Source organism: Zootoca vivipara, chromosome 7 (assembly GCF_965207765.1).
Source record: "Zootoca vivipara chromosome 7, rZooViv2.hap1.1, whole genome shotgun sequence".
Classification (NCBI taxonomy): Eukaryota; Metazoa; Chordata; class Lepidosauria; order Squamata; family Lacertidae; genus Zootoca; species Zootoca vivipara.
The window spans coordinates 10234830-10255801 of NC_142590.1; the positions used below are offsets into that span (position 1 = coordinate 10234830).

The window sequence follows — 20972 nt, forward strand, 5'->3', positions numbered from 1 at the left end:
ACAATTTTCTTTTTATGCTGATTGTATGTGCTTGACCGTAGAACATTCTGAACAGTCCTCTTCATCCTCCACCTCCTCGAAGATTCGGAGAACTATGGCTTCATCAACAAATTCTGACGATAAGCTCAAGAAGAAGAAGAAGAAGGGTAAAACCGACGAGGAATTGGAAGAAGAAGAAGAACTGAATGGTATGTTTTGCAATGACATTTAATCAGCCAGGAGAAATGGTTTAAAAGAAGCAGAACAAGTGAGGTTTCAAAAAATAAAAAACCCACCCACCCCTGCTCTAATGCATCTTCCTTCCTTCTTGAAAAGTAATCTTAATAGACTATATACACGAATTCCGGTCTTAAAGGAAGGCATGTCACTGGTTATATACCATACCCAAGATGCAGATCTTAGGGTGCAGATTTTTGTGGAACTCGATCTTACAGATAGCTTCAAAATATATTCAGTTGTCTCACTGCTACAGCTCAAAAACTAGATTTCAGATGTGGAGATGCCACATAACTAGGTTTCATATTGGTAATTATTCCAAAATGATTATTCAAAGGGAAGAAACAAAGCAATCTGAGGTAAAATTTTCAAATATCATGTGGGATGGGGCAATACTCAAGGAATGTAGCACAACACAAAGAATTATACTGTTAAGAATCTTGTTAACATTTATTTTTTCTTTCCCCTGAGCTACAATGAGATAGTTCTATTACACATCAAAAGCAGCAGGTTAGTGATAAGTCAACTAACATTAGTCTGTACAGTTCTACATACTATGTTTATTGTAATCAATTTCATAGCGGTTGTCACAGTGGCCTGGGTGGGCTACTTCAGAGTAACGACTCCACACAGCTCTGCATTTTATCCTTTTATTGGTGCTGTGTATTTACAGTGCTGAAAGCAGTGTTATTTACAGATAGTGGTACATCCTGTCAGTCTTCCGCAGTACCTCCGAATGGCGATTCACGCGTTTCCCCCAGCAAAGTAATCTTGGCATGCTGAATCTCCGCCCCCTGCGCTTTTGACGCAATTCCGGCGTAGCTGGGATTGGCCTCTTTCCCACCGTCTCCCTGCTTCCCTGTTCCTTTCCCCGGCGGTGCCTGTGCTCCGCTAAGGTACTCGAGCTCCTGTTTCTATTTCCTGAATCTCCACTCAAAGTCTCCCCCTCCCCACTGGGGGAGGAGCTGGTATTCATGATGGGAGGGGGCTCCCGGTATCGCTTATCCCTCACAGCGGTCCTCATGGCAGTTTCTGACAAATCGCCATTAAAGAGCTATAGAGTCTGAGACAACCATGCTAAAAAGTTTCAAAAGCATGGCAAAATGTTTTAATGGTGACACTCAGCCAATAACCTGACAATTAACCTCCCTCTTTTGTTTTACCCAAAGAATCAAAGAAGTCATCATTAAAATCTTTAAAATCCAAAGCTGTGAAAGTGATTTCAGAGGAGGATGGCAGCGGAATCGACAATGCAGTGACAACAGTAGCTACCACGTCGACGACAACAACGCAGCCTTCGACCACAACCACCCTGCCTTCAACTACAACCACGACCAAGCTGCCTACGACGACGACAACCACAACAAAGCTACCTACGACCACGACCAAGCTTCCTACTACAACCACCACCACAAAGCTTCCTACAACCACCACCGCAACCACCACCACAACACAGCCTACGACGACAACGAAGCAGACAACAACTACGACCAAGCAGCCTACTACGATGACCACAACAAAGCTTCCTACTACCACAACGGAACTACCTTCTACGACTACAAAGCAACCTGACACAAAGAAAACCACCCCAGGAAATAAAGGTATTACAACAACTCCTTTGTCTGAAGATCATGTTAGCCAAAGCCCATCTCCCCAACCTGATAAAGTGACCACATCCAACAGAATTGCTACCACAAAACCATTAAGCTTGCCATCCAGCACTACTTCCGGTATCAGTGAGGCATTGATAATGTCTACTGTGGCTAGTGATAGCATAAGCAAAGACACAAGCTCTGCTGCTTTGAAAACCACCATTACTCCACCTAAAAGTACAACAACAAAATCCAAGAGAGACACCACTACTGTAGCTATGGAAGCAACATCAAGAGCTGGTAGAGACATGACCAGTGCAGATAGCCACGTTGCAACAACAGTGCAAAACAATAAAGCAACAGATGAAACTAATAGAAGAGATATAACTACTGCAAATAAAGAGACTGTAGTAACAAACAAAGACACAGTTAGAAATGCAGACACTTCAATAACTGATAAATCCATCACAACAAACACAGTAACTGAAACAGCCACAGGTAATAAAGATGCAACAACACAAGCCAGGGCAGAGTCTGCTACTGTAGTTGGAGAGACTGTAACAACAGGAGAAAGCAAGGGAAAGTTTGCAGGCAGTGAGACCGTAGTAACTACAACAACGAATGCTCTGACTGGCAAAGAGACCACTACTGCAGATAAGAAAACAACATCTGCAGAAAAAACAGAAGCCAAAGCTTCTAGTCAGGAGCTAACTACAGAAGATAAGGAAGATAGTACAGTTGAAACCAAAAACAGTAGGGCTTCTGATAGAAAAAAGATAACCACCCGTGTCACAGATTCAACTGCAGCTGATTCAAAAGAGACTGATGTAGGTGATAAAGAGACAACTACACTTGTGAAAGAGACGACTATAGAGAATAAGGAAACAGCAACAAACTCTAAAGAGAAATCTGTTACCAAGAAAAAGAGTTCTACTATTATTAAAGAAATAATTACATCTGCTGAAATGACGGCTTCAGAAAACCCCAAAGATTCAAGCACGACTGCTTTTACTGAGAGGATGTCAACTACAGAGTTGGCAGCCTTAGATGATGGCTCTGTTTCACCATCGAGTACAAAAGACACAGACACAAAAGAAATAGGAGCTACATCTCAGACTGTCAGGGAACCTAAGCCAACTCAGAAATCAACTAATGAGCCAGTTAACTCGGTGAGTCCACAAGACCAACAAACAAACTTATTCTCAACAACTCCCGCTACTCTGTTCACAGATACACCTCAGTCTGAGGGAAATTTTAGAAGTGCCAGGACAGAAAGGAGTACTACAGTCACAGAGACAACACAGACTGAGCCGCCAAGTGACTTAGGCAACCTTGATGATAAAAATGGCAGACCAGTCACAGATGTAACAACAGCACAGATTGATCCAATAAATCACACACCCGGCCTTGGTGGCGATGATACAGCTGAGAGTCCAGAAGGGACAACTATCAATTCAGAAACAGCAATTCAGGGAGATCCAACAAGTGGCACACCTACTCCCGATAGTAATGTTCAGGATGACAAACCAGAAGAGACCACTGCAGTTGAAGATACATTGATAACAAGTGACACAGCAAGTTCTAATGATAAGATTGACAAAGTAGAAAGTGGCACCAGCATCACTACTACCACAACACAGACTGATCAAGGTGATACAACCAGTCCTGACGGTGCTGATAAAGATGACAAACCAGAAGGGACTTCTACAATCACTGAGACAACAGCAACAACACCACAGACTGATCTGGGTGACACAACCAATCCTGGAGTCCCAGGGACATCAATAACACAGACTACTCCAGGTGATGGAACTAATCCTGATGAGGTTGATAAAAGTGACAAACCAGAAGGGACCACTACAGTCACTGAAACAACAATAATACAGACTGACCCAGGTGACACAACCAATCCCAATGGTATTCCTGGAGTCCCAGGGACATCAATAACACAGACTACTCCAGGTGATGGAACTAATCCTGATGAGGTTGATAAAAGTGGCAAACCAGAAGGGAGCACTACAGTCACTGAAACAACAATACTACAGACTGATCCAGGTGACACAACCAATCCTGATGGTATTCCTGGAGTCCCAGGGACATCAATAACAAAGACTACTCCAGGTGATGGAACTAATCCTGATGAGGTTGATAAAAGTGGCAAACCAGAAGGGAGCACTACAGTCACTGAAACAACAATACTACAGACTGATCCAGGTGACACAACCAATCCTGATGGTATTCCTGGAGTCCCAGGGACATCAATAACACAGACTACTCCAGGTGATGGAATTAATCCTGATGAGGTTGATAAAAGTGACAAACCAGAAGGGACTACTACAGTCACTGAAACAACAATAATACAGACTGATCCAGGTGACACAACCAATCCCGATGGTATTCCTGGAGTCCCAGGGACATCAATAACACAGACTACTCCAGGTGATGGAACTAATCCTGATGAGGTTGATAAAAGTGGCAAACCAGAAGGGAGCACTACAGTCACTGAAACAACAATACTACAGACTAATCCAGGTGACACAACCAATCCTGATGGTATTCCTGGAGTCCCAGGGACATCAATAACACAGACTACTCCAGGTGATGGAATTAATCCTGATGAGGTTGATAAAAGTGACAAACCAGAAGGGACCACTACAGTCACTGAAACAACAATAATACAGACTGATCCAGGTGACACAACCAATCCCGATGGTGTTCCTGGAGTCCCAGGGACATCAATAACACAGACTATTCCAGGTGATAGAACTACTCCTGATGAGGTTGATAAAAGTGACAAACCAGAAGGAACTACTTCAGTCACTGAGACAACAATAATACAGATGGATCCAGGTGACACAGTGAAGCCTGACAGTGTAGATAAAAATGACAAACCAGAAGGGACTACTACAGTCACAGCGACAACAATAATACAGACGGATCCAGGTGACACAACCAACCCTGACAATGTAGATAAAGGTGGCAAACCAGAAGGGACTACTACAGTCACAGAGACAATAATAGCACAGACAGATCCACTTAGTGGAACACCCAGCCCTGTTGGTGATGATAAAGATGATAGGCCAGAAGGGACTACCACAGTCACAGAGACAACACTAATACAGACCGATCCAGGTGACACAGCCAAGCCTGATGACATTGATAAAAGTGACAAACCAGAAGAGACTACTACAGTCACAGAGACAACAATAATACAGACCGATCCAGGTGACACAACCAAGCCTGACGGTGTTGATAAAAGTGACAAACCAAAAGAGACTACTACAGTCACAGAGACAACAATAATACAGACCAATCCAGGTGACACAACCAAGCCTGACGGTGTTGATAAAAGTGATAAACCAGAAGGAACTACTAGAGTCACAGAGACAACAATAATACAAACTGATCCATCTAGTGGAACACCAAGCCCTGTTGATGATAAAAAAGACAGACCAGAAATTATCACTACAGTCAAAGAGACAATAGTTACCGTGACTACCCCTCAAAGTGGCACACCCAGCCCTGATGATCAGAGCAACAGGCCTGAAGTAACTACGGTAACAGAGACTATAATAACAGAGATTAATCCAATCAGCCCTAGCAATGCTAATGAAAACAGTCCTTCAACAAGGAATCCAGGGACCCCAGAAAAAACACCAAACCCCAAGCCGCCAAATGATCAGCCAAATCCCAAAGGTGACGAGAACAATGACAAACCAGGAGATACTACAAAAGTAACAGAGACAACAACAATAATTACACAGCCCAAGGCACCCAGTGAAACACCAAGTCCCAATCAAAGTGACAACCCAGACAAGCCAACTCAAGTCACACAGACAACTACAACCATCAAAACAGAATCCAAACCACTGAGTGATTCCCCTAACCCTGAGGAAAGTGACAAGCCAGATAGCATTACTACAGTTACAAAAACAACTACAACTACCACAACAGAATCAAATCCCAGTTCACCTAACCCAGATGACAATCCTAAAAATGGCAAGTCAGAAGTTATCACTAAAATTACACGGATAGTAACAACTACTACAACTACAAGCACCACCCAAACAAATACAACTGAACATCCAGAAACAACCACCCGTGATGTTACAACTAATACAAAAATTGATCTTGTTTCAGATAGAGAACCCACCAAGGAAACTCCAACTAACAAGAATACAAACACTACAGTAACACAGGTGACTACAACTTCCTTGAAAACATCAAAACCTCCTGACACCCCATCCCCGACTGTAGACAAGACTACACCGTATACCTCCACTTTGCCCACCATACTTATACCTACGAGAAGAAAAACAGTGACCTATCATCCCACTACGACACACACCACAATCTCTACAGCAAGGCTTCCCGATTGGATTGCCAACCTAACTGCAGAGTACGTTCGACCGGAAAAGTTTGTCACACCCCTGTTGTACAAAGGTATTGTTTACTACTACTTCTTTTATTTTCTTTTTACACTTTTTAAATTTTAAAATTTCTTTTAATGCAATTGAGATAGATAATTGAATTTTAGGGTGGCTTTTTATTATATTAAAAAAGAACTGTGTATCAGTAATTCTCTCTGGAGTGAAATTTTGAAGAGCTACATGGGATTCTAGAAAAGGTCAAAGGAGAGATGCCTCCTATGTTTCCCCTCGAGACTGAACATGGGCAGTCATCGCCAATCTGGTGCCCTCCTTATGTTCTGTATGTAATATACCACCTATTGTCCCCAGCTAACATGTAGTCTGAAATACCTGGAGGGCACCAGGTTGACAATAGATAAGCGGTGGGTAACATTACAAGTGTATTTATGAAGGTATTTTTCAAATACAGTGTGATCCCAAAATAAAAAAAAATCCTTCCAGTAGCACCTTAGAGACCAACTAAGTTTGTCACTGGCATGAGCTTTCATGTGCATGCACACTTCTTCAGATACCAGGTGCTACTGGAAGGATTTTTTTATATTTTGTTTCGACTGTGGCAGACCAACACAGCTACCTACCTGTAACTAGTGTGATCTCACTTCATTATACAAAGTTTTATCATTAACATTTGCAATATTTAATGCGAGAGGCTGGCTAGAATTGATCCCCCCCCCAAGACATACAGGCCACAACATATATGCATGCATATACTGTGCGTAAAAATATGAAAATGTGTAATAATGGCTGTTTTCATGTCCTCGGGGAGAAATGGCAACCCTTTGGTTAGAACAGGGGTCAGCAACAGGATGCGGCCCACGAAGACCGTTTTATCGACCCATGGATGATCTCCATAGGAGTGCTAGGGGCCTTGCCGACCCCTAGGTTAGAGAGAGAACTCCAAAATAATGCATGAGGTAACTGTTTAGTATTTTTAGATTTCCAGGTGACAAGCAGGATTGTGGAGTGAGATGCACTGGTTATGCTCTGTGCAACTGTAATGTACTGGAATAAAGGGCAAAAAAGTTATATTTAGGCAACTCTTTAGAATGCCCTACATATAATAACCCTCCCCCTGGCAATATGTAGCAGGAGGATCCTTATACTGTACTTGCTTTTGCCGATTCTTTAATAGTTTACTTTATGTTTTGCTTAAACTGAAGTCGAGTTTTACAGATTCACACTTTACATTGTGGAGATTGTCTTGTAAAAATCAACAGGTGTTAGTAATGCCATGTACAGTGGTACCTCGGTTTATGAACACAATTGGTTCTGGAAGTCTGTTCATAAACTTTCCCATTGAAAGTAATGGAAAGTGGATTAATCTGTTCCAGACGGTCCGCGGAGTACTTAAACTGAAGCGTTCATAAACTGAAGCGAACTTTCCCATTGAAAGTAATGGAAAGTGAATTAATCCGTTCCAGACGGGTCTGCGGAGTACTCAACCTGAAGCGTACTTAACCCGAAGCATGGGTGTAATTGGTTCCGGAAGTCTGTTCATAAACTGAAGCGTTCATAAACTGAAGCGAACTTTCCTATTGAAAGTAATGGAAAGTGAATTAATCCGTTCCAGATGGGTCCGCGGCGTCCGTAAACCGAAAATTCGTAAACCGAGGTGTTCATAAACTGAGGTTCCACTGTATGCTCATTCTTGCTGTTAACATAGTCTCCGCGATAAGTTAGTTTTACATTGTCTGCACTGAAGTTCCACAGTCTGATGAGATGATGAGCCCCAGCACCAATATCATAAAGCACTCTTTGCCCTACATGGGTAGGAGACTGCAATACAGGTCCAATGGAATGGGGATGGACTCACAAAACCTTCAAGGACAGAAGTGGCCCAGGCGTGCATTTGTGTTGCCAAGGTGCCGTGAATCTGCCCCCATCCGGCCATTTGGATGTCGCAAGAACTACAGACACAATTCATCGGAGTTCAAATCAGGCCACAACTCTATGGATTACAGATACAAATGAGTTTTGGCTTAGCCCACCAAGACCTCCAGCTCGCCTGCTGGAGGATACCGGAGGTCAGGCCTGGTGTGTGTTAGACATATGATATACCTCAAGTACAGTGGTACCTCTGGTTACGAACTTAATTCATTCCAGAGGTCCGTTCTTAACCTGAAACCATTCTTAACCTGAGGCACCACTTTAGCTAATGGGGCCTCCCACTGCCACCGCTTGATTTCTGTTCTCATCCTGGGGGAAAGTTCTTAACCTGAGGTACTACCTTCCGGGTTAGCAGAGTCTGTAACCCAAAGTGTTTGTAACCCGAGGTGTTTGTAACCCGAGGTACCACTGTAGGTACTACCCCACAGGCTTGCCATGCTCCCTGGACGTTTGGACAGCAGCATCTCCCCTATGGGTCCCTTTTTAATTTTGACAAATTAATAATCATAAATAAATAAGAATAAAAATGTGCACCCCACCAATGAGACCATTCTATTGTAACTATCCAACCTCCCAAAATTTCAACACCTCTTGCGATGGTTTGACCCCTTTCAGTTTTAACAGTACAAATTCCACAAATACACACCGTATCTCTTCAAAATCATTTCTCCTGCATATTCCCAGTCTTACTTTAATGGCACATGTTAATTAATCATTAATAGCTATATCCCACACCTCTTTATACCATTCTTCCATTTTATATTCTGCTTGCCCCTTCCACTTCCTAGCTATAAGTCGTGCAGCTGTCAATAAATTTGTGAGCAAGTCCTTCATAGCCTGCGAACCTTCCACCCCATCGTAAATTGATAATAATGCTGCCTCTGGACTTTTGGTCAGCTTTAACCCAATTTATGGATCCCTTTAACGGGATACCCCACCACCATGGAGGGGGAAACCTGGACACACAGTGCCCCCTCTGCCACTGACTATATCCATCAAAGTTATGGCCATTGCTATGAGGAAGGCAAAACCCACAGACAGGCCCAATTAGTCTGATAGGACAAATCCCTGCCTGCCCCGAATACGGGCACCATAAAAACCATAGCAAGGTCAAGCAAATACATTCAATTGCCAGCTAACCGTAAGGGAGGGTGGGAGGGAGGGAAAACCGAAGCCAACTGTGGCTTTTATTCCCTCAGAGTGGACCCAGGTGAGAACTCCTGAGGAGTTGAGCCTGGACCCGACCATACCCTCAGCCACACCTGTGATTGGCCACAAACATGGGTGGGCAAATTTGAATCCTGCGTCAGCCAGGAGAGGTTGGAACGTCTTCCAATCAGGCGCAGGAGATCAGGAAGGGCAGGAAGGGCAACGGGTCAGAGGTAGCAGCAGACTGCAAACACTGTGTCACTGAAGGGGTGAGCAGATAAGACTCATGCAGTGTGTAATGCATGCAGCTTCTATATATTGCAAACCTATGTGTCCAACCCTCACCTAATCCCATCTGCATGAATACACTGCACTCTTAACAGTACTAAAAAAGGACTTGGAATAACCATTGGTACCAACATGCTGTTGTGATGGAGGTGGCAAAGCTTGATATAATCAGTGCCTTTATGTTGATTCAGCTCCACCAGAGGGTGTATCCATTCTCTAGCCTTCAGCCAGTTGGAGTGAAAGAACCCTGACAAAAATTACACTCAGGTTGTATGTGTACAATTCGGAAATACTTTGCAAGAATGATGTGCTTCCTTAACATTTCCAACTTTCCCCCAATCCATGCCATGTTAGAAGAGCAGAGAAGGGTGAAGAAGCCTTGTAGAAGAGCAACAGTCGCAACCATAGACCTGGCAGGTGTAATTTCAAATCCTAGACTGGAATTACACGCTAAGCTGTGTTGTATTTTACTTTATTGTCTCCAAGGAGCTCAGGCATGGTCTACTTACACCCATGATATTCTTACAATAAGTTGGGAGGGGACGGTAAAGTTAAGCTGATAGAGTGTGACTGGCCTACACTCACCCAGCAAAATTTATGGACAAGCAGGGATTTGAACATAAATCTTATGGGTCCAAATACGACCATCTTCTCAACAACAACAACTGGTTCTTTTCAATATGTGGGTATTTCTAGGAGTACATTTAGCAATAAGTTAACACCAGAAAGCAAAAGATGCATGTGACAGGAGGGATCCAGCTTCAAGTCTTTGCCAAAACCTGCCTCAGAGGATTGTTGTGAGGATAAAAGTGAGTGGGACCGTACCACCTAACAGATTCTTTAAGAAAGGGTGGAAGGAGACTAATGAATTTGAGCGTTGCCAAAAATTATTCCTACCGGTATATGAGCCCATGCACCCAGTTGCTCATCTGCAATCCAATAATCATGATCAATCTCATGCATATGAGTGGTATAGAATATTAACACCACCTTCCAGTAGACATACCGGTATCAGTAGACTAAGCTGTATTTTTCTTTTAAAAAATTATTTTATTGAATATAGTGTATCAAGTGGTGCCCTTTGGGATGATACGAATGTTAAGATCAAAGGTTTTGAAGACCATGTACGTATGGTTGCATCTGCACCATGGCTTCCCCCAATGAATCCTGGGAGCTGTAGTTTTTTAAGGGTGCTGGTAACCGCACTATGTGAAGGGTCAAATAAAGTTTCCAAGATTCTTTAGGGGAAGACATGGCTATTAAAGTGCTTTAAATGCATGGTGTCACTATGAGCAAAGTATCAGAGAAGTATAGCGCTGGAAGGAATCTTTTTGACCATCTGGATCAATGTTTCCCAAACTTGGGCCCCCAGTTTTTGGACTACAATTCCAGCATCCCTGGAATGATGGGAGTTGTAGTCCAAAAAACAGGTGGAGACCCAAGTTTGCACTGACCAGTTCTAGAAGGTTTGGAAACATTGAACCTTGTTTCCCAAGTTTGAAAACATTGAACCTTGTCCAACCTCCTGCTCAGTGCAGGAAATTCAGGGCTAGAGCATCTCCAACAAATTCTTTGATTAGCCTTTGCTTGAAGACCTCTAGCAAAGGCGAGCCATTCACCCTGATAAGTAATGTGTTTGATTGTCAAACTGTTCTTACTGGCAAGTAGTTTCTCCTCATGACAACTGAAATCTACCCTCCTGTAAACTTTAGCCTGTTAGACCCAGTCCTGCCTTTTCTTCCCTGCTCCTCTCCTCCAGGATAAAAATGCCCAATTGCTCCAACCTTTTCCTCATAGAGCATGTTTTCCATGAGTGCGTATGGTCTGATTGGAGAGCAAATCACTGGATCCTTGAGAACCTTCTAGAACTGGTCAGTGCAAATATTTTGGAGAGGAGTGCTCAAAGTCAACTAGCAAGGACTACAGTTAATCTGGCATTTATCTTTGTGAGAATTATGTCCTTGGAACAAGTCTTAGGGTTAATGCCCAGGGAATATTGTTATCATGAACTAAAGCATTTAGGATTAACCTTTTGTAGTAGAGGATCCTTCATGATATAAAACTTGGAATTGTAAAATTAAAATGACTTATTTTGTACCAGATGTACCTCAAGAGATGAACTTATGCAGCCGGAAGCCGGCAGATGGGATAGTCCCTTTACAAAATGGATCACTGGCTGTATTCAGAGGTGAGTAAGCAGACTGGTGAGCTTAATGTTTGTTTGTTTTTTACAAAAATATGACAAAATTGCAGAACATATTGTTATGTACATATCAGTCCCAGTTCAGATGAATGTGCTTTCAACTAACACATACACACAAATGACTGATGGTTCCTGGTGGACAAGTATCCCCAACCTCACCCACATAAAAAATACACAGCCTGCCCCCCACCCCCTTAAAAAGACACAGCCAGTACAATGATACTTAAAAAAGCATGGAACTGCCAAGGGAGATGTACATCTAAGAAGCCTACTTCCATAGAGTCATCTCTCTCACTGGACTGGGGCAATTACGTTTCAATGGCCAAAGAACACTTGCCTTTTGCAGAAAATAGCTACCACCGTTCTTCAAACCACCCAAAACAACATGTACAGGATTCCACAAATTGATGCGCCAGGGCACCACTCTTGCCCCTTCTAGCAAGTACCCCTGTATTGAGAAGGTTGAGTACTACAGAGAAGCTACATTCCCCTTTCTCCACCCCTTCAACCTCTGCTTTATTTTGCAGGTCATTACTACTGGTTGCTGAATGGAACGAGTCCACCATCACCTTGCCCCCGTAAAATCACAGAGGTGTGGGGTATCCCCTCTCCCATCGACACAGTCTTCTCTAGATGCAACTGTGATGGCAAAACCTTCTTTTTTAAGGTGGGTCACATGAATTCCTCCAGTGTGCATGTCAGAACACTGACATTTGTAGGCGGCGATTATAACCTAGAGATCATCAATGTCGCACAAAAACTAAACAAATGAACAAACATAACCTGAATTTTGCAACCATAAAATGTCACACTCTGCATTGCTTATATCCTTACTTACTGTGCACCGGTTAATTCCATGTTGATTGTTGGTTGTTGTCCGAACTATTCTTTGTACGGATGGATGCGTTTTGTAGAATCTGTGAAGTTTTATTTCTGTGGCAGTTTCAGTCAGATGCAAGAAAGAAGTTTGTGCTTTTCGCTTAGCTTGTGTCTGGGCTGTACAACTTCAGGCTGTAGGCAGGACTCACATGATCAAATGTTTCCCTAAACAAAAATAAAACAAAATAATTAATTCCACCCTCACAGAAAACTAGCACTACCATATCAGGGAGCAGGGTTCGTCCTCTCCCTACCACCATTATTTCATCACCGCATAATAGCTGTCATTTTCTGGCTTGAAATACTTTCATGGCCAGGCAGGAATTCTAGACCTGAGCTAGGATACAATCAAACAATCTTAGTGGAGTTAAGCATGCCTAAGGCTGTAATTCATTGCACTGTTACCTAGGAGTAAGCCCAACTAAACATAATGAGACTTATTTCTGGGGAAATAGGCTCAGGGTTATGTTCCCACTGTGTTAGATTGAGGCCACTGGTACAAAAGTGTTTCCAAGTGACCTGTTTATTGATAATTTATCCTGATTGGTTTGCACAAAGTTTTCAGGGTGCCTATGCAAGTCTGTTGTTCACTGAGCCTTCATTCTCACTTGTTTGTGGGGAGGTGATACAAAATTGTATCAAGCAATAGCTCTCTCAAACTTTTCTTCTTGTACACTGGCCAGTTTTTAAAATACTGGATACAGTGGTACCTTGGTTTACAACCATAATCCGTTCCAGAGGTCCGTTTGTAAACCAAAACAGGTTGTAACCCAAAGCGCGCTTTCGCCAATGGGGCCTCCCCAAAAAAATTGTTCGTAATCAAAAAATAAATAAATAAAAATGGGTTGTAATCCAAAAAAAGGTTGCAAACTGGGACACACACTTCTGTGACATGTTTGTAATCCAAAACATGTGCAAACCAAGATGTATGCAAACCAAGGTGCCACTGTAGATATTTTGGGAAACGGCTTTGTTGTTCAAGAGTGGCGATTTCACTTTAATTGTGCAGACCGAATTTGTTGGTATGAAGTTGAATCTCACCCATGAAATAGAGAATGTCCAGAAGGACTTTAGGAAGCAGCAAATATAGGAAGCATATGCTGTATTCGCCTTTAAGCACAATGAGGAGTGGGAAAGTTAATGACCACAAGCAAACCTGTCAGTCAGCTAAATAAATCTTAATATCTAGTTTTTAATCAATTACATTGGCATAAATTTGGAAGAGGTTTTTGTCATACATGTGGAGGAAAACCTTAAAACACTTTGCAGAGTTCTCAAAAAATAGACCAGAGGCAATATTTTATCCAGCCCAGCAGAGCTTTTGCTTGTGCTGAAGGCAAATGAGCATCATGGTCACAAATCCAAATACATTCAGGATTGGCAGACTCCATAAAAAAATCCAGTTGCAGCACTTACAGAAACTTAATTTATGAGACTAAAACCTTAACACTAAGCATACTATGTACAGAACAGAGATAGAAAGTAAAACCCAGGCTCCTTCTGGCCTATATTTATAGTCCGCATGACCTTAATTGGAAGGAGGTAAGAGAACCAGTTCAAATCAAATGTACTCAGAAATAACCCAAACAAACATGAGCCTTCTGCTTGGCTCTCTCACACAGAGAAGCTTCCAGAATAGGAATAGGAATAATCTCTATACATCAGCTCAATACTTTATGCACTAAGAAATGCAAGCTGACACTTCCCCCATTTGTTAGTTGCAGGAAATTTTGATCTGCAGAACACAGGAAAAAAAACACGTTGCATGTACACCTTCCTTCTACATCTAGTTATGCAAAACAGGAGTCAGCTCCTCCTGAAATTTACCTCAGGAAATGGGGAAACACCACCAAGCATTCAGCTTAAGCCCCACAAAGGCAGCTTCTGACCAGCTTACCCAACTTGCTTACTCCCCAGGAACACCTGGCACAGGCATTGCATTAAATAACCAGTGTCAATTACTACCAGCTGAGCCAGCTTCCACCTTTAAAGGAACACTTCCCAAAAAGTGGGAGTAGGTAGGACCTCTGTTCTTACTAAGCAGAACCTTTAGGTAGCTCACTTCGTGTCGTTCGACACTAAGGTTCTTTGAAATAACCAGTTCAAACATATATAGAGAAGCTTCCAGAAGGGTCATGATGGTTTGAGTTGTTTTTGAGTACAGGTGTTTTGAATTGGTTCTCTTATCTCCTTCCAATTAAGGTCATGCTTAAGAAGGTTGAGTTGTTTGTTCTGGGAGTCAGGGTGTCTTTCTGCTACTCACAGAAGCATCAGGGAATGCTGTTTCACTACTAATAAATTGCAGGTCTTGCAACAAAAGGCTAGGGTTTATTCTTGTAGAAGGAAGATGTACATGCAATGTTTTTTCTCCTATAAGTGTTTTGCAGATCATGGGGGGGGGGGAAGTGTCAGTTTGCATTTCTTACTGCAGAAAGTATTGATCTGCTGTATAGAGATTATTCCTATTCTGATTAATTCAAGAGGATTCTAGAAGCTTCTGGAAGCTTCTCTGTGTGAGAGAGGCAGGCAGAAGGGTCATGATTGTTTGGGTTATTTCTGAGTACACTGGTACCTCGGTTTATGAACTTAATCTGTTCCGGAAATCCATTCTTAAACCAAAACCGTTCTTAAACAGAGGCGCGCTTTCCCTAATGGGGCCTCCCGCCACCGCTGCCCTTCCACCGTTCAGATTCCTTTCATAGACTGAGGTAAAGTTCTCAAACCAAGACACTATTTCCGGTTTTGCAGAGTTTGGAAACCAAATAGTTCTTAAACCGGACTGTTTTTAAACCCAGGTACCACTGTAAATTTGATTTGAACTGGTTCTCTTACCTCCTTCCAATTAAGGTCATGCCGACTATAAATATAGCCCAGAAGGAGCCTGGGTTTTACTTTATCTTCCTATCTCCGTTCTGCACATAGTATGCTTAGTGTTCAGGTTTTAGTCTCATAAATTTGCAAGTTTTTGTAAGTGCTGCAACTGGATTGTTTATGGACTGTGCCAATCCTAAATGTATTTGGATTTGTGACCATGATGCTCATTTGCCTTCAGCACAAGTAAAAACTCTGCTGGATGAAATGTGGCCTCTGGTCTATTTTTTGAAAAAACTGCAACATGTTTTAAGACCCCCCCCCCTCCCCACGTATGACAGTTTTGAAGAATGGCATATTTTCCTCTTGTTTTCAGTTGGTGCAGATATGTGTCACACAGCCGGTCAGCTTAGAAATGGCACCCTCCCCTTTCTCTCACATCTCTTTTAAGATGGTGCCTAAGCCATGCAGTTTTTTTAAATGAATATGTATAACACACCTGACATTTTTAAAGTGGTGCCTGACTAATTGGCAACACTATTTTAGTCAGTCACCTGACCAGGTTTTTTGAACTGGCTGATCCATTAAACATTGCAGCCTTAGAATCATAGAATCATAGAGTTGGAAGAGACCACAAGGGCCATCCAGTCCAACCCCCTGCCAAGCAGGAAACACCATCAAAGCATTCTTGACATATGTCTGTCAAGCCTCTGCTTAAAGACCTCCAAAGAAGGAGACTTCACCACACTTCTTGGCAACAAATTCCACTGTCGAACAGCTCTTACTGTCAGGAAGTTCTTCCTAATGTTTAGGTGGAATCTTCTTTCTTGTAGTTTGAATCCATTGCTCCGTGTCTGCTTCTCTGGAGCAGCAGAAAACAACTTTTCACCCTCCTCTATATGACATCCTTTTATATATTTGAACATGGCTATCATATCACCCCTTAACCTTCTCTTCTCCAGGCTAAACATACCCAGCTCCCTAAGCCGTTCCTCATAAGGCATTGTTTCCAGGCCTTTGACCATTTTGGTTGCCCTCCTCTGGACACGTTCCAGCTTGTCAGTATCCTTCTTGAACTGTGGTGCCCAGAACTAGACACAGTACTCCAGGTGAGGTCTGACCAGAGCAGAATACAGTGGTACTACTACTTCCCTTGATCTAGACGCTATACTCCTATTGATGCAGCCCAGAATTGCATTGGCCTTTTTAGCTGCTGCATCACACTGTTGACTCATGTCAAGTTTGTGGTCTACCAGGACTCCTAGATCCTTTTCACATGTACTGCTCTCAAGCCAGGTGTCTCCCATCCTGTATTTGTGCCTTTCATTTTTTTTTGCCCAAGTGTAGTACTTTACATTTCTCCTTGTTAAAATTCATCTTGTTTGCTTTGGCCCACTTGTATAATCTGTTAAGGTCATTCTGAAGTGTGATCCTGTCCTCTGGAGTATTAGCGACCCCTCCCAATTTGGTGTCATCTGCAAACTTGCTCAGGATGCCCTCAAGCCCATCATCCAAGTCATTGATGAAGATGTTGAATAAGACTGGGCCCAAGACAGAACCCTGTGGCACCCCACTAGTCACTACTCTCCAGGATGAAGAGGAGCCATTGATGAGCACTCTTTGGGTTCGGTCAGCCAGCCAGTTACAAATCCACTGAATGGTAGCATTGTCTAGCCCCACATTTTACCAGCTTCTTTACAAGAATATCATGGGGCACCTTGTCAAAGGCCTTGCTGAATTCAAGATAGGCTATAACCACAGCATTCCCTTCATCTACCAGGCTTGTAATTCTGTCAAAAAATGAGATCAGATTAGTCTGACATGACTTATTTTATGACTTATTAGTCTGACGTGACTTATTACCTTAAGCGAGCTTCATTTATAAATGTAACAACATTTCAGCCAGAATCACAGACCGGTTTTTCTGCACACCATTAATGTCTCTGAAGAAGGGGGAGAAACCACCACAGAGTTCAGCACCTGGTAAAAACATCTTAAAAAATTAATATGGAAACAGCTTGAAGGACGGGAGTAGTTTCCAAGAAACACTAAAACACTGCACCACACCTCATATTAAATATTTCCTATTCCTCAGCTGGAATTTTATATAGCGTTTGAAGCAGAAGTTACCCCTGAAATGCCAGCAATCTGTGTTCATTATACCACAATATAATAAGGAAGCTTGCGGGAAGGACAGGACATTCTGCTGGAGTCAAAGGAATATTCTTCCAGGAAGTGGGGCACAAAATCTGGCTGCCTGCAGTATTTTTGAGGACCCCTCAAAATTTTGCAGCTGTTTGGGTGGTTGGGCTAGTTCTGTTTGGTGAGGTGCAGACCATCCAAGTATCCCTATTTTCTAGGGATGTCCCAGATTTTGAGAAGCCGTCCCAGTTTCTGATTTGATCCTGGAATGTCCCGCTTTTCCTTAGGATGTCCCCATTTTCATTGGAGAAATGTTGGAGGGTACGGAGTTATCTGACCCCCCCCCAGCTGTCTGAAGGCAATCCTTTATAGGGAAGTGGGTTTTTTTTAAAAAAAATGTTTAATGCTTTATTATGTTTTTTTTTAATATGTTGGAAGCAGCCCAGAGTGGCTGGGGCAACCCAGTACGATGTGTGGGGTATAAAATAGTAAAATTATCATGATGGAATAGCATGCACCTATTTTTATCGGAGAAATGTTAGACGGTATAGAGGTGGTGCCGGGTTAATTTTAAGAGCCTTGCATATCTAAACTTTATTTGTGTAGCTTAAGCAAGAGGGTTTTGTCGTTGTTGTTTAAGCCTAATGCGAGAGCCAGTTTGATGTCGTATTTAGTGTGATGTTTTGGACCCAGTTTCAAAATCCCACTCAGTCCAACCTACCTGGCAAGGTGGTTATGAAGATAAAAGGTGGACAGGAGGAACAATGTAGCTATACTGCTTGGATCAACTTGTGGGGTATAAATTTAAGAACAAATGAATCATATTTTTATATTATATGAGGTATGCTTACTTATGTCTAAACAATTAACTGTGTTCCAGATCACTCCCCCCCCCTATCTTCTGCTTCTTTCTTATGTTCTCAATATATGTTGCCAGTGGTTTTTTTGCTTTTAAAACGGACACACCTAAAATTGAAGTATTGCAAGTATGCCAAGCCTGGCAGTAACTTCAGTAGGTCAGATTCTGACGGCCCAATCTTGCATGTTTTATTGAAAATGACCAGTTTTTTTGTTTTTTTTCTTTAAAAGTTACGCTAATTCCTTCCATCTAACCATATGCCAGTGACCATTGGCATGGTCTATCTAAAGATACATTTGTTCATTTTGAAGTAAAGTGTTGGCACAGGTTTTTACTAAATTTTTTTTTTGGCTAAATCCCAGGAAAATCAACATGACTGCAAATGGGCCCTACCCTAACATTAAACAGATGGGGGCTTAATTTGCAAATGGGCAATTGGCAAGAGGCTACATTTTATTTATTGAATTTCCCCCAAAGAGGATAAATTTGGATTAAATGGGAGATAGGGAAATACTAACTCAGGCATCCCCAAACTGTGGCCCTCCAGATGTTTTGGCCTACAACTCCCATCCCTAGCTAACAGGACCAGTGGTCGGGGAAGATGGGAATTGTAGTCCAAAACATCTGGAGGGCCGAAGTTTGGGGATGCCTGTACTAACTGGTATTTTGATACCAATATGTGGATGCTGCAACAAACAACAACACCAAAAACACACATAGATGAGGAGGACCCGTCCCCAATAGACCTCCCCAAAACAAAATGGCGGCCACCTCCAAAAGAACGGGAAAAACGATATAAAGTGATTTAAAATCAGATAGGTTTATTTTATTTGTTGTTGTTAAGAAAAAAAGGCCCTTCTTTTCCAGACACTCTTAAGTCTTGGTTGTTATTACTTTATTGCTATTGCTGGTGTGTTGCTGTAGATCAGGAGTCAGCAAACTTTTCCAGCAGGGGGCCGGTCCACTGTCCCTCTGACCTTGTGAAGGGCCAGACTATATTTTTTGGGGGAAATGAACGAATTCCTATGCCCCACAAATAACCCAGAAATGCATTTTAAATAAAAGCACACATTTTACTCATGTAAAAACACGCTGATTCCCGGACTGTCCACGGGCCAGATTTAGAAGGCGACTGGGCCAGATCTGGCCCCCGGGCCTTAGTTTGCCTACCCATGCTGTAGATAAAGATAAAACGAATAAAGATAAAACGAATAAAGATAAAACGATAAAATAAAAATAAAACTAATCCAAGAATAATTTTGAATTACTACAGCTAGTGGCCATACACATGCAAAGCCGCAAACAAAAATACATACTTAATGCTGGCTGGAATAGAAAATAGCAGGACAAGGGAAATAGACAGGAAATACATTAAAAAGAACTGCATCTCTAAATAATACTGGCTCAGACCCGTGTGATGTTTGAGGCTGAATGTCATCTACAAGCTGATCAAAATCAGGGTTTTTGATGAGATGGTAATAATAATGTTTCTGCGTTTGTACTAAGCTCTCCCTTCCCCAAACAACTTGGGAATAATTCCTGCTGAGGAAAAGGTGGAGATAATAAGGATTACCTCTTAAATGCCCCCGTCCCACCACAACAGCAACAACAACATTTAAGGCACGGTAGCCCAATGAAGTCTACATTTAATGTAGGACATAACTTCAGCCATTTTAATTCTCAGGATTCCCAGTACTGGCGCTTCACCAATGATAAAATGGATTCTGGCTATCCCAAGGCAATTGTAAAAGGATTTGGAGGACTGAATGGAAAAATTACAGGTGCCCTCTCTGTGGCTAAACACAAGAACAGGCCAGAAACGGTTTATTTCTTCAAAAAAGGTAAGATTTATATTTAGGGTGCCTGTCAGGTACATCAGAAACACCAGATAGAATCCAATATGTAAGGCCAAGGAGAGCCTTGGATATTTAGGCTTGGTTAATTAAAATAATACCAATTTTGAGCATTTGTCGCAAAAGTAAATCATTTCTCTGATATGCAATAGGCTACAGTGCATTGTGCGGTCTTTGATCGATTGCTGGTATTTATTTATTTATATTTCTATACCGCTTTATATTTTTAAGAAAAATCTCAAAGCGGTTTACAGCATATTAAAGCCATAAAACATAAATGAAACAATATGAAGAAAGTCAAATATGGAGCACGCAGTCAAAGCAACGTAACAGAAGACTAAAATATTATCTTAAAAGATTACAAAACAAAACTTGCTTCTGTCTCCCATGAAAATCTATGGGACTTTTGAGATCAAATCAGATTGCAATGAAATCTCATCCGAGCTCACTTTACAATGATATATACACTGAAACAAAGACATTTTTTTTCTCAGTTACATCTACATAAATTTACAAGAGAAATGTGAGTTTTGAAAGGGGACGGGAAAGCATATTGTTTTTAAAATTATGCATGCACATATCACAAAGATTGCCACCTTGGAAGAAACATTCTGTAGGTGGAGACTTTCTTCTAAGATGGAGACTATTATCGGACTTGTAAAT

General features: G+C 42.0%; 1 protein-coding gene across 1 annotated transcript in view; it reads left to right on the plus strand.

Moving 5' to 3' along the window:
* Positions 1 to 20972, plus strand: part of PRG4 (proteoglycan 4) — a 44446-nt gene that overhangs the window by 18653 nt on the left and 4821 nt on the right. Inside the window, 5 exon segments of the mRNA XM_088673580.1 lie at positions 42 to 188; positions 1386 to 6251; positions 11664 to 11750; positions 12293 to 12432; positions 20141 to 20297. Coding sequence (XP_088529706.1) covers positions 42 to 188; positions 1386 to 6251; positions 11664 to 11750; positions 12293 to 12432; positions 20141 to 20297 — 5397 coding nt within the window.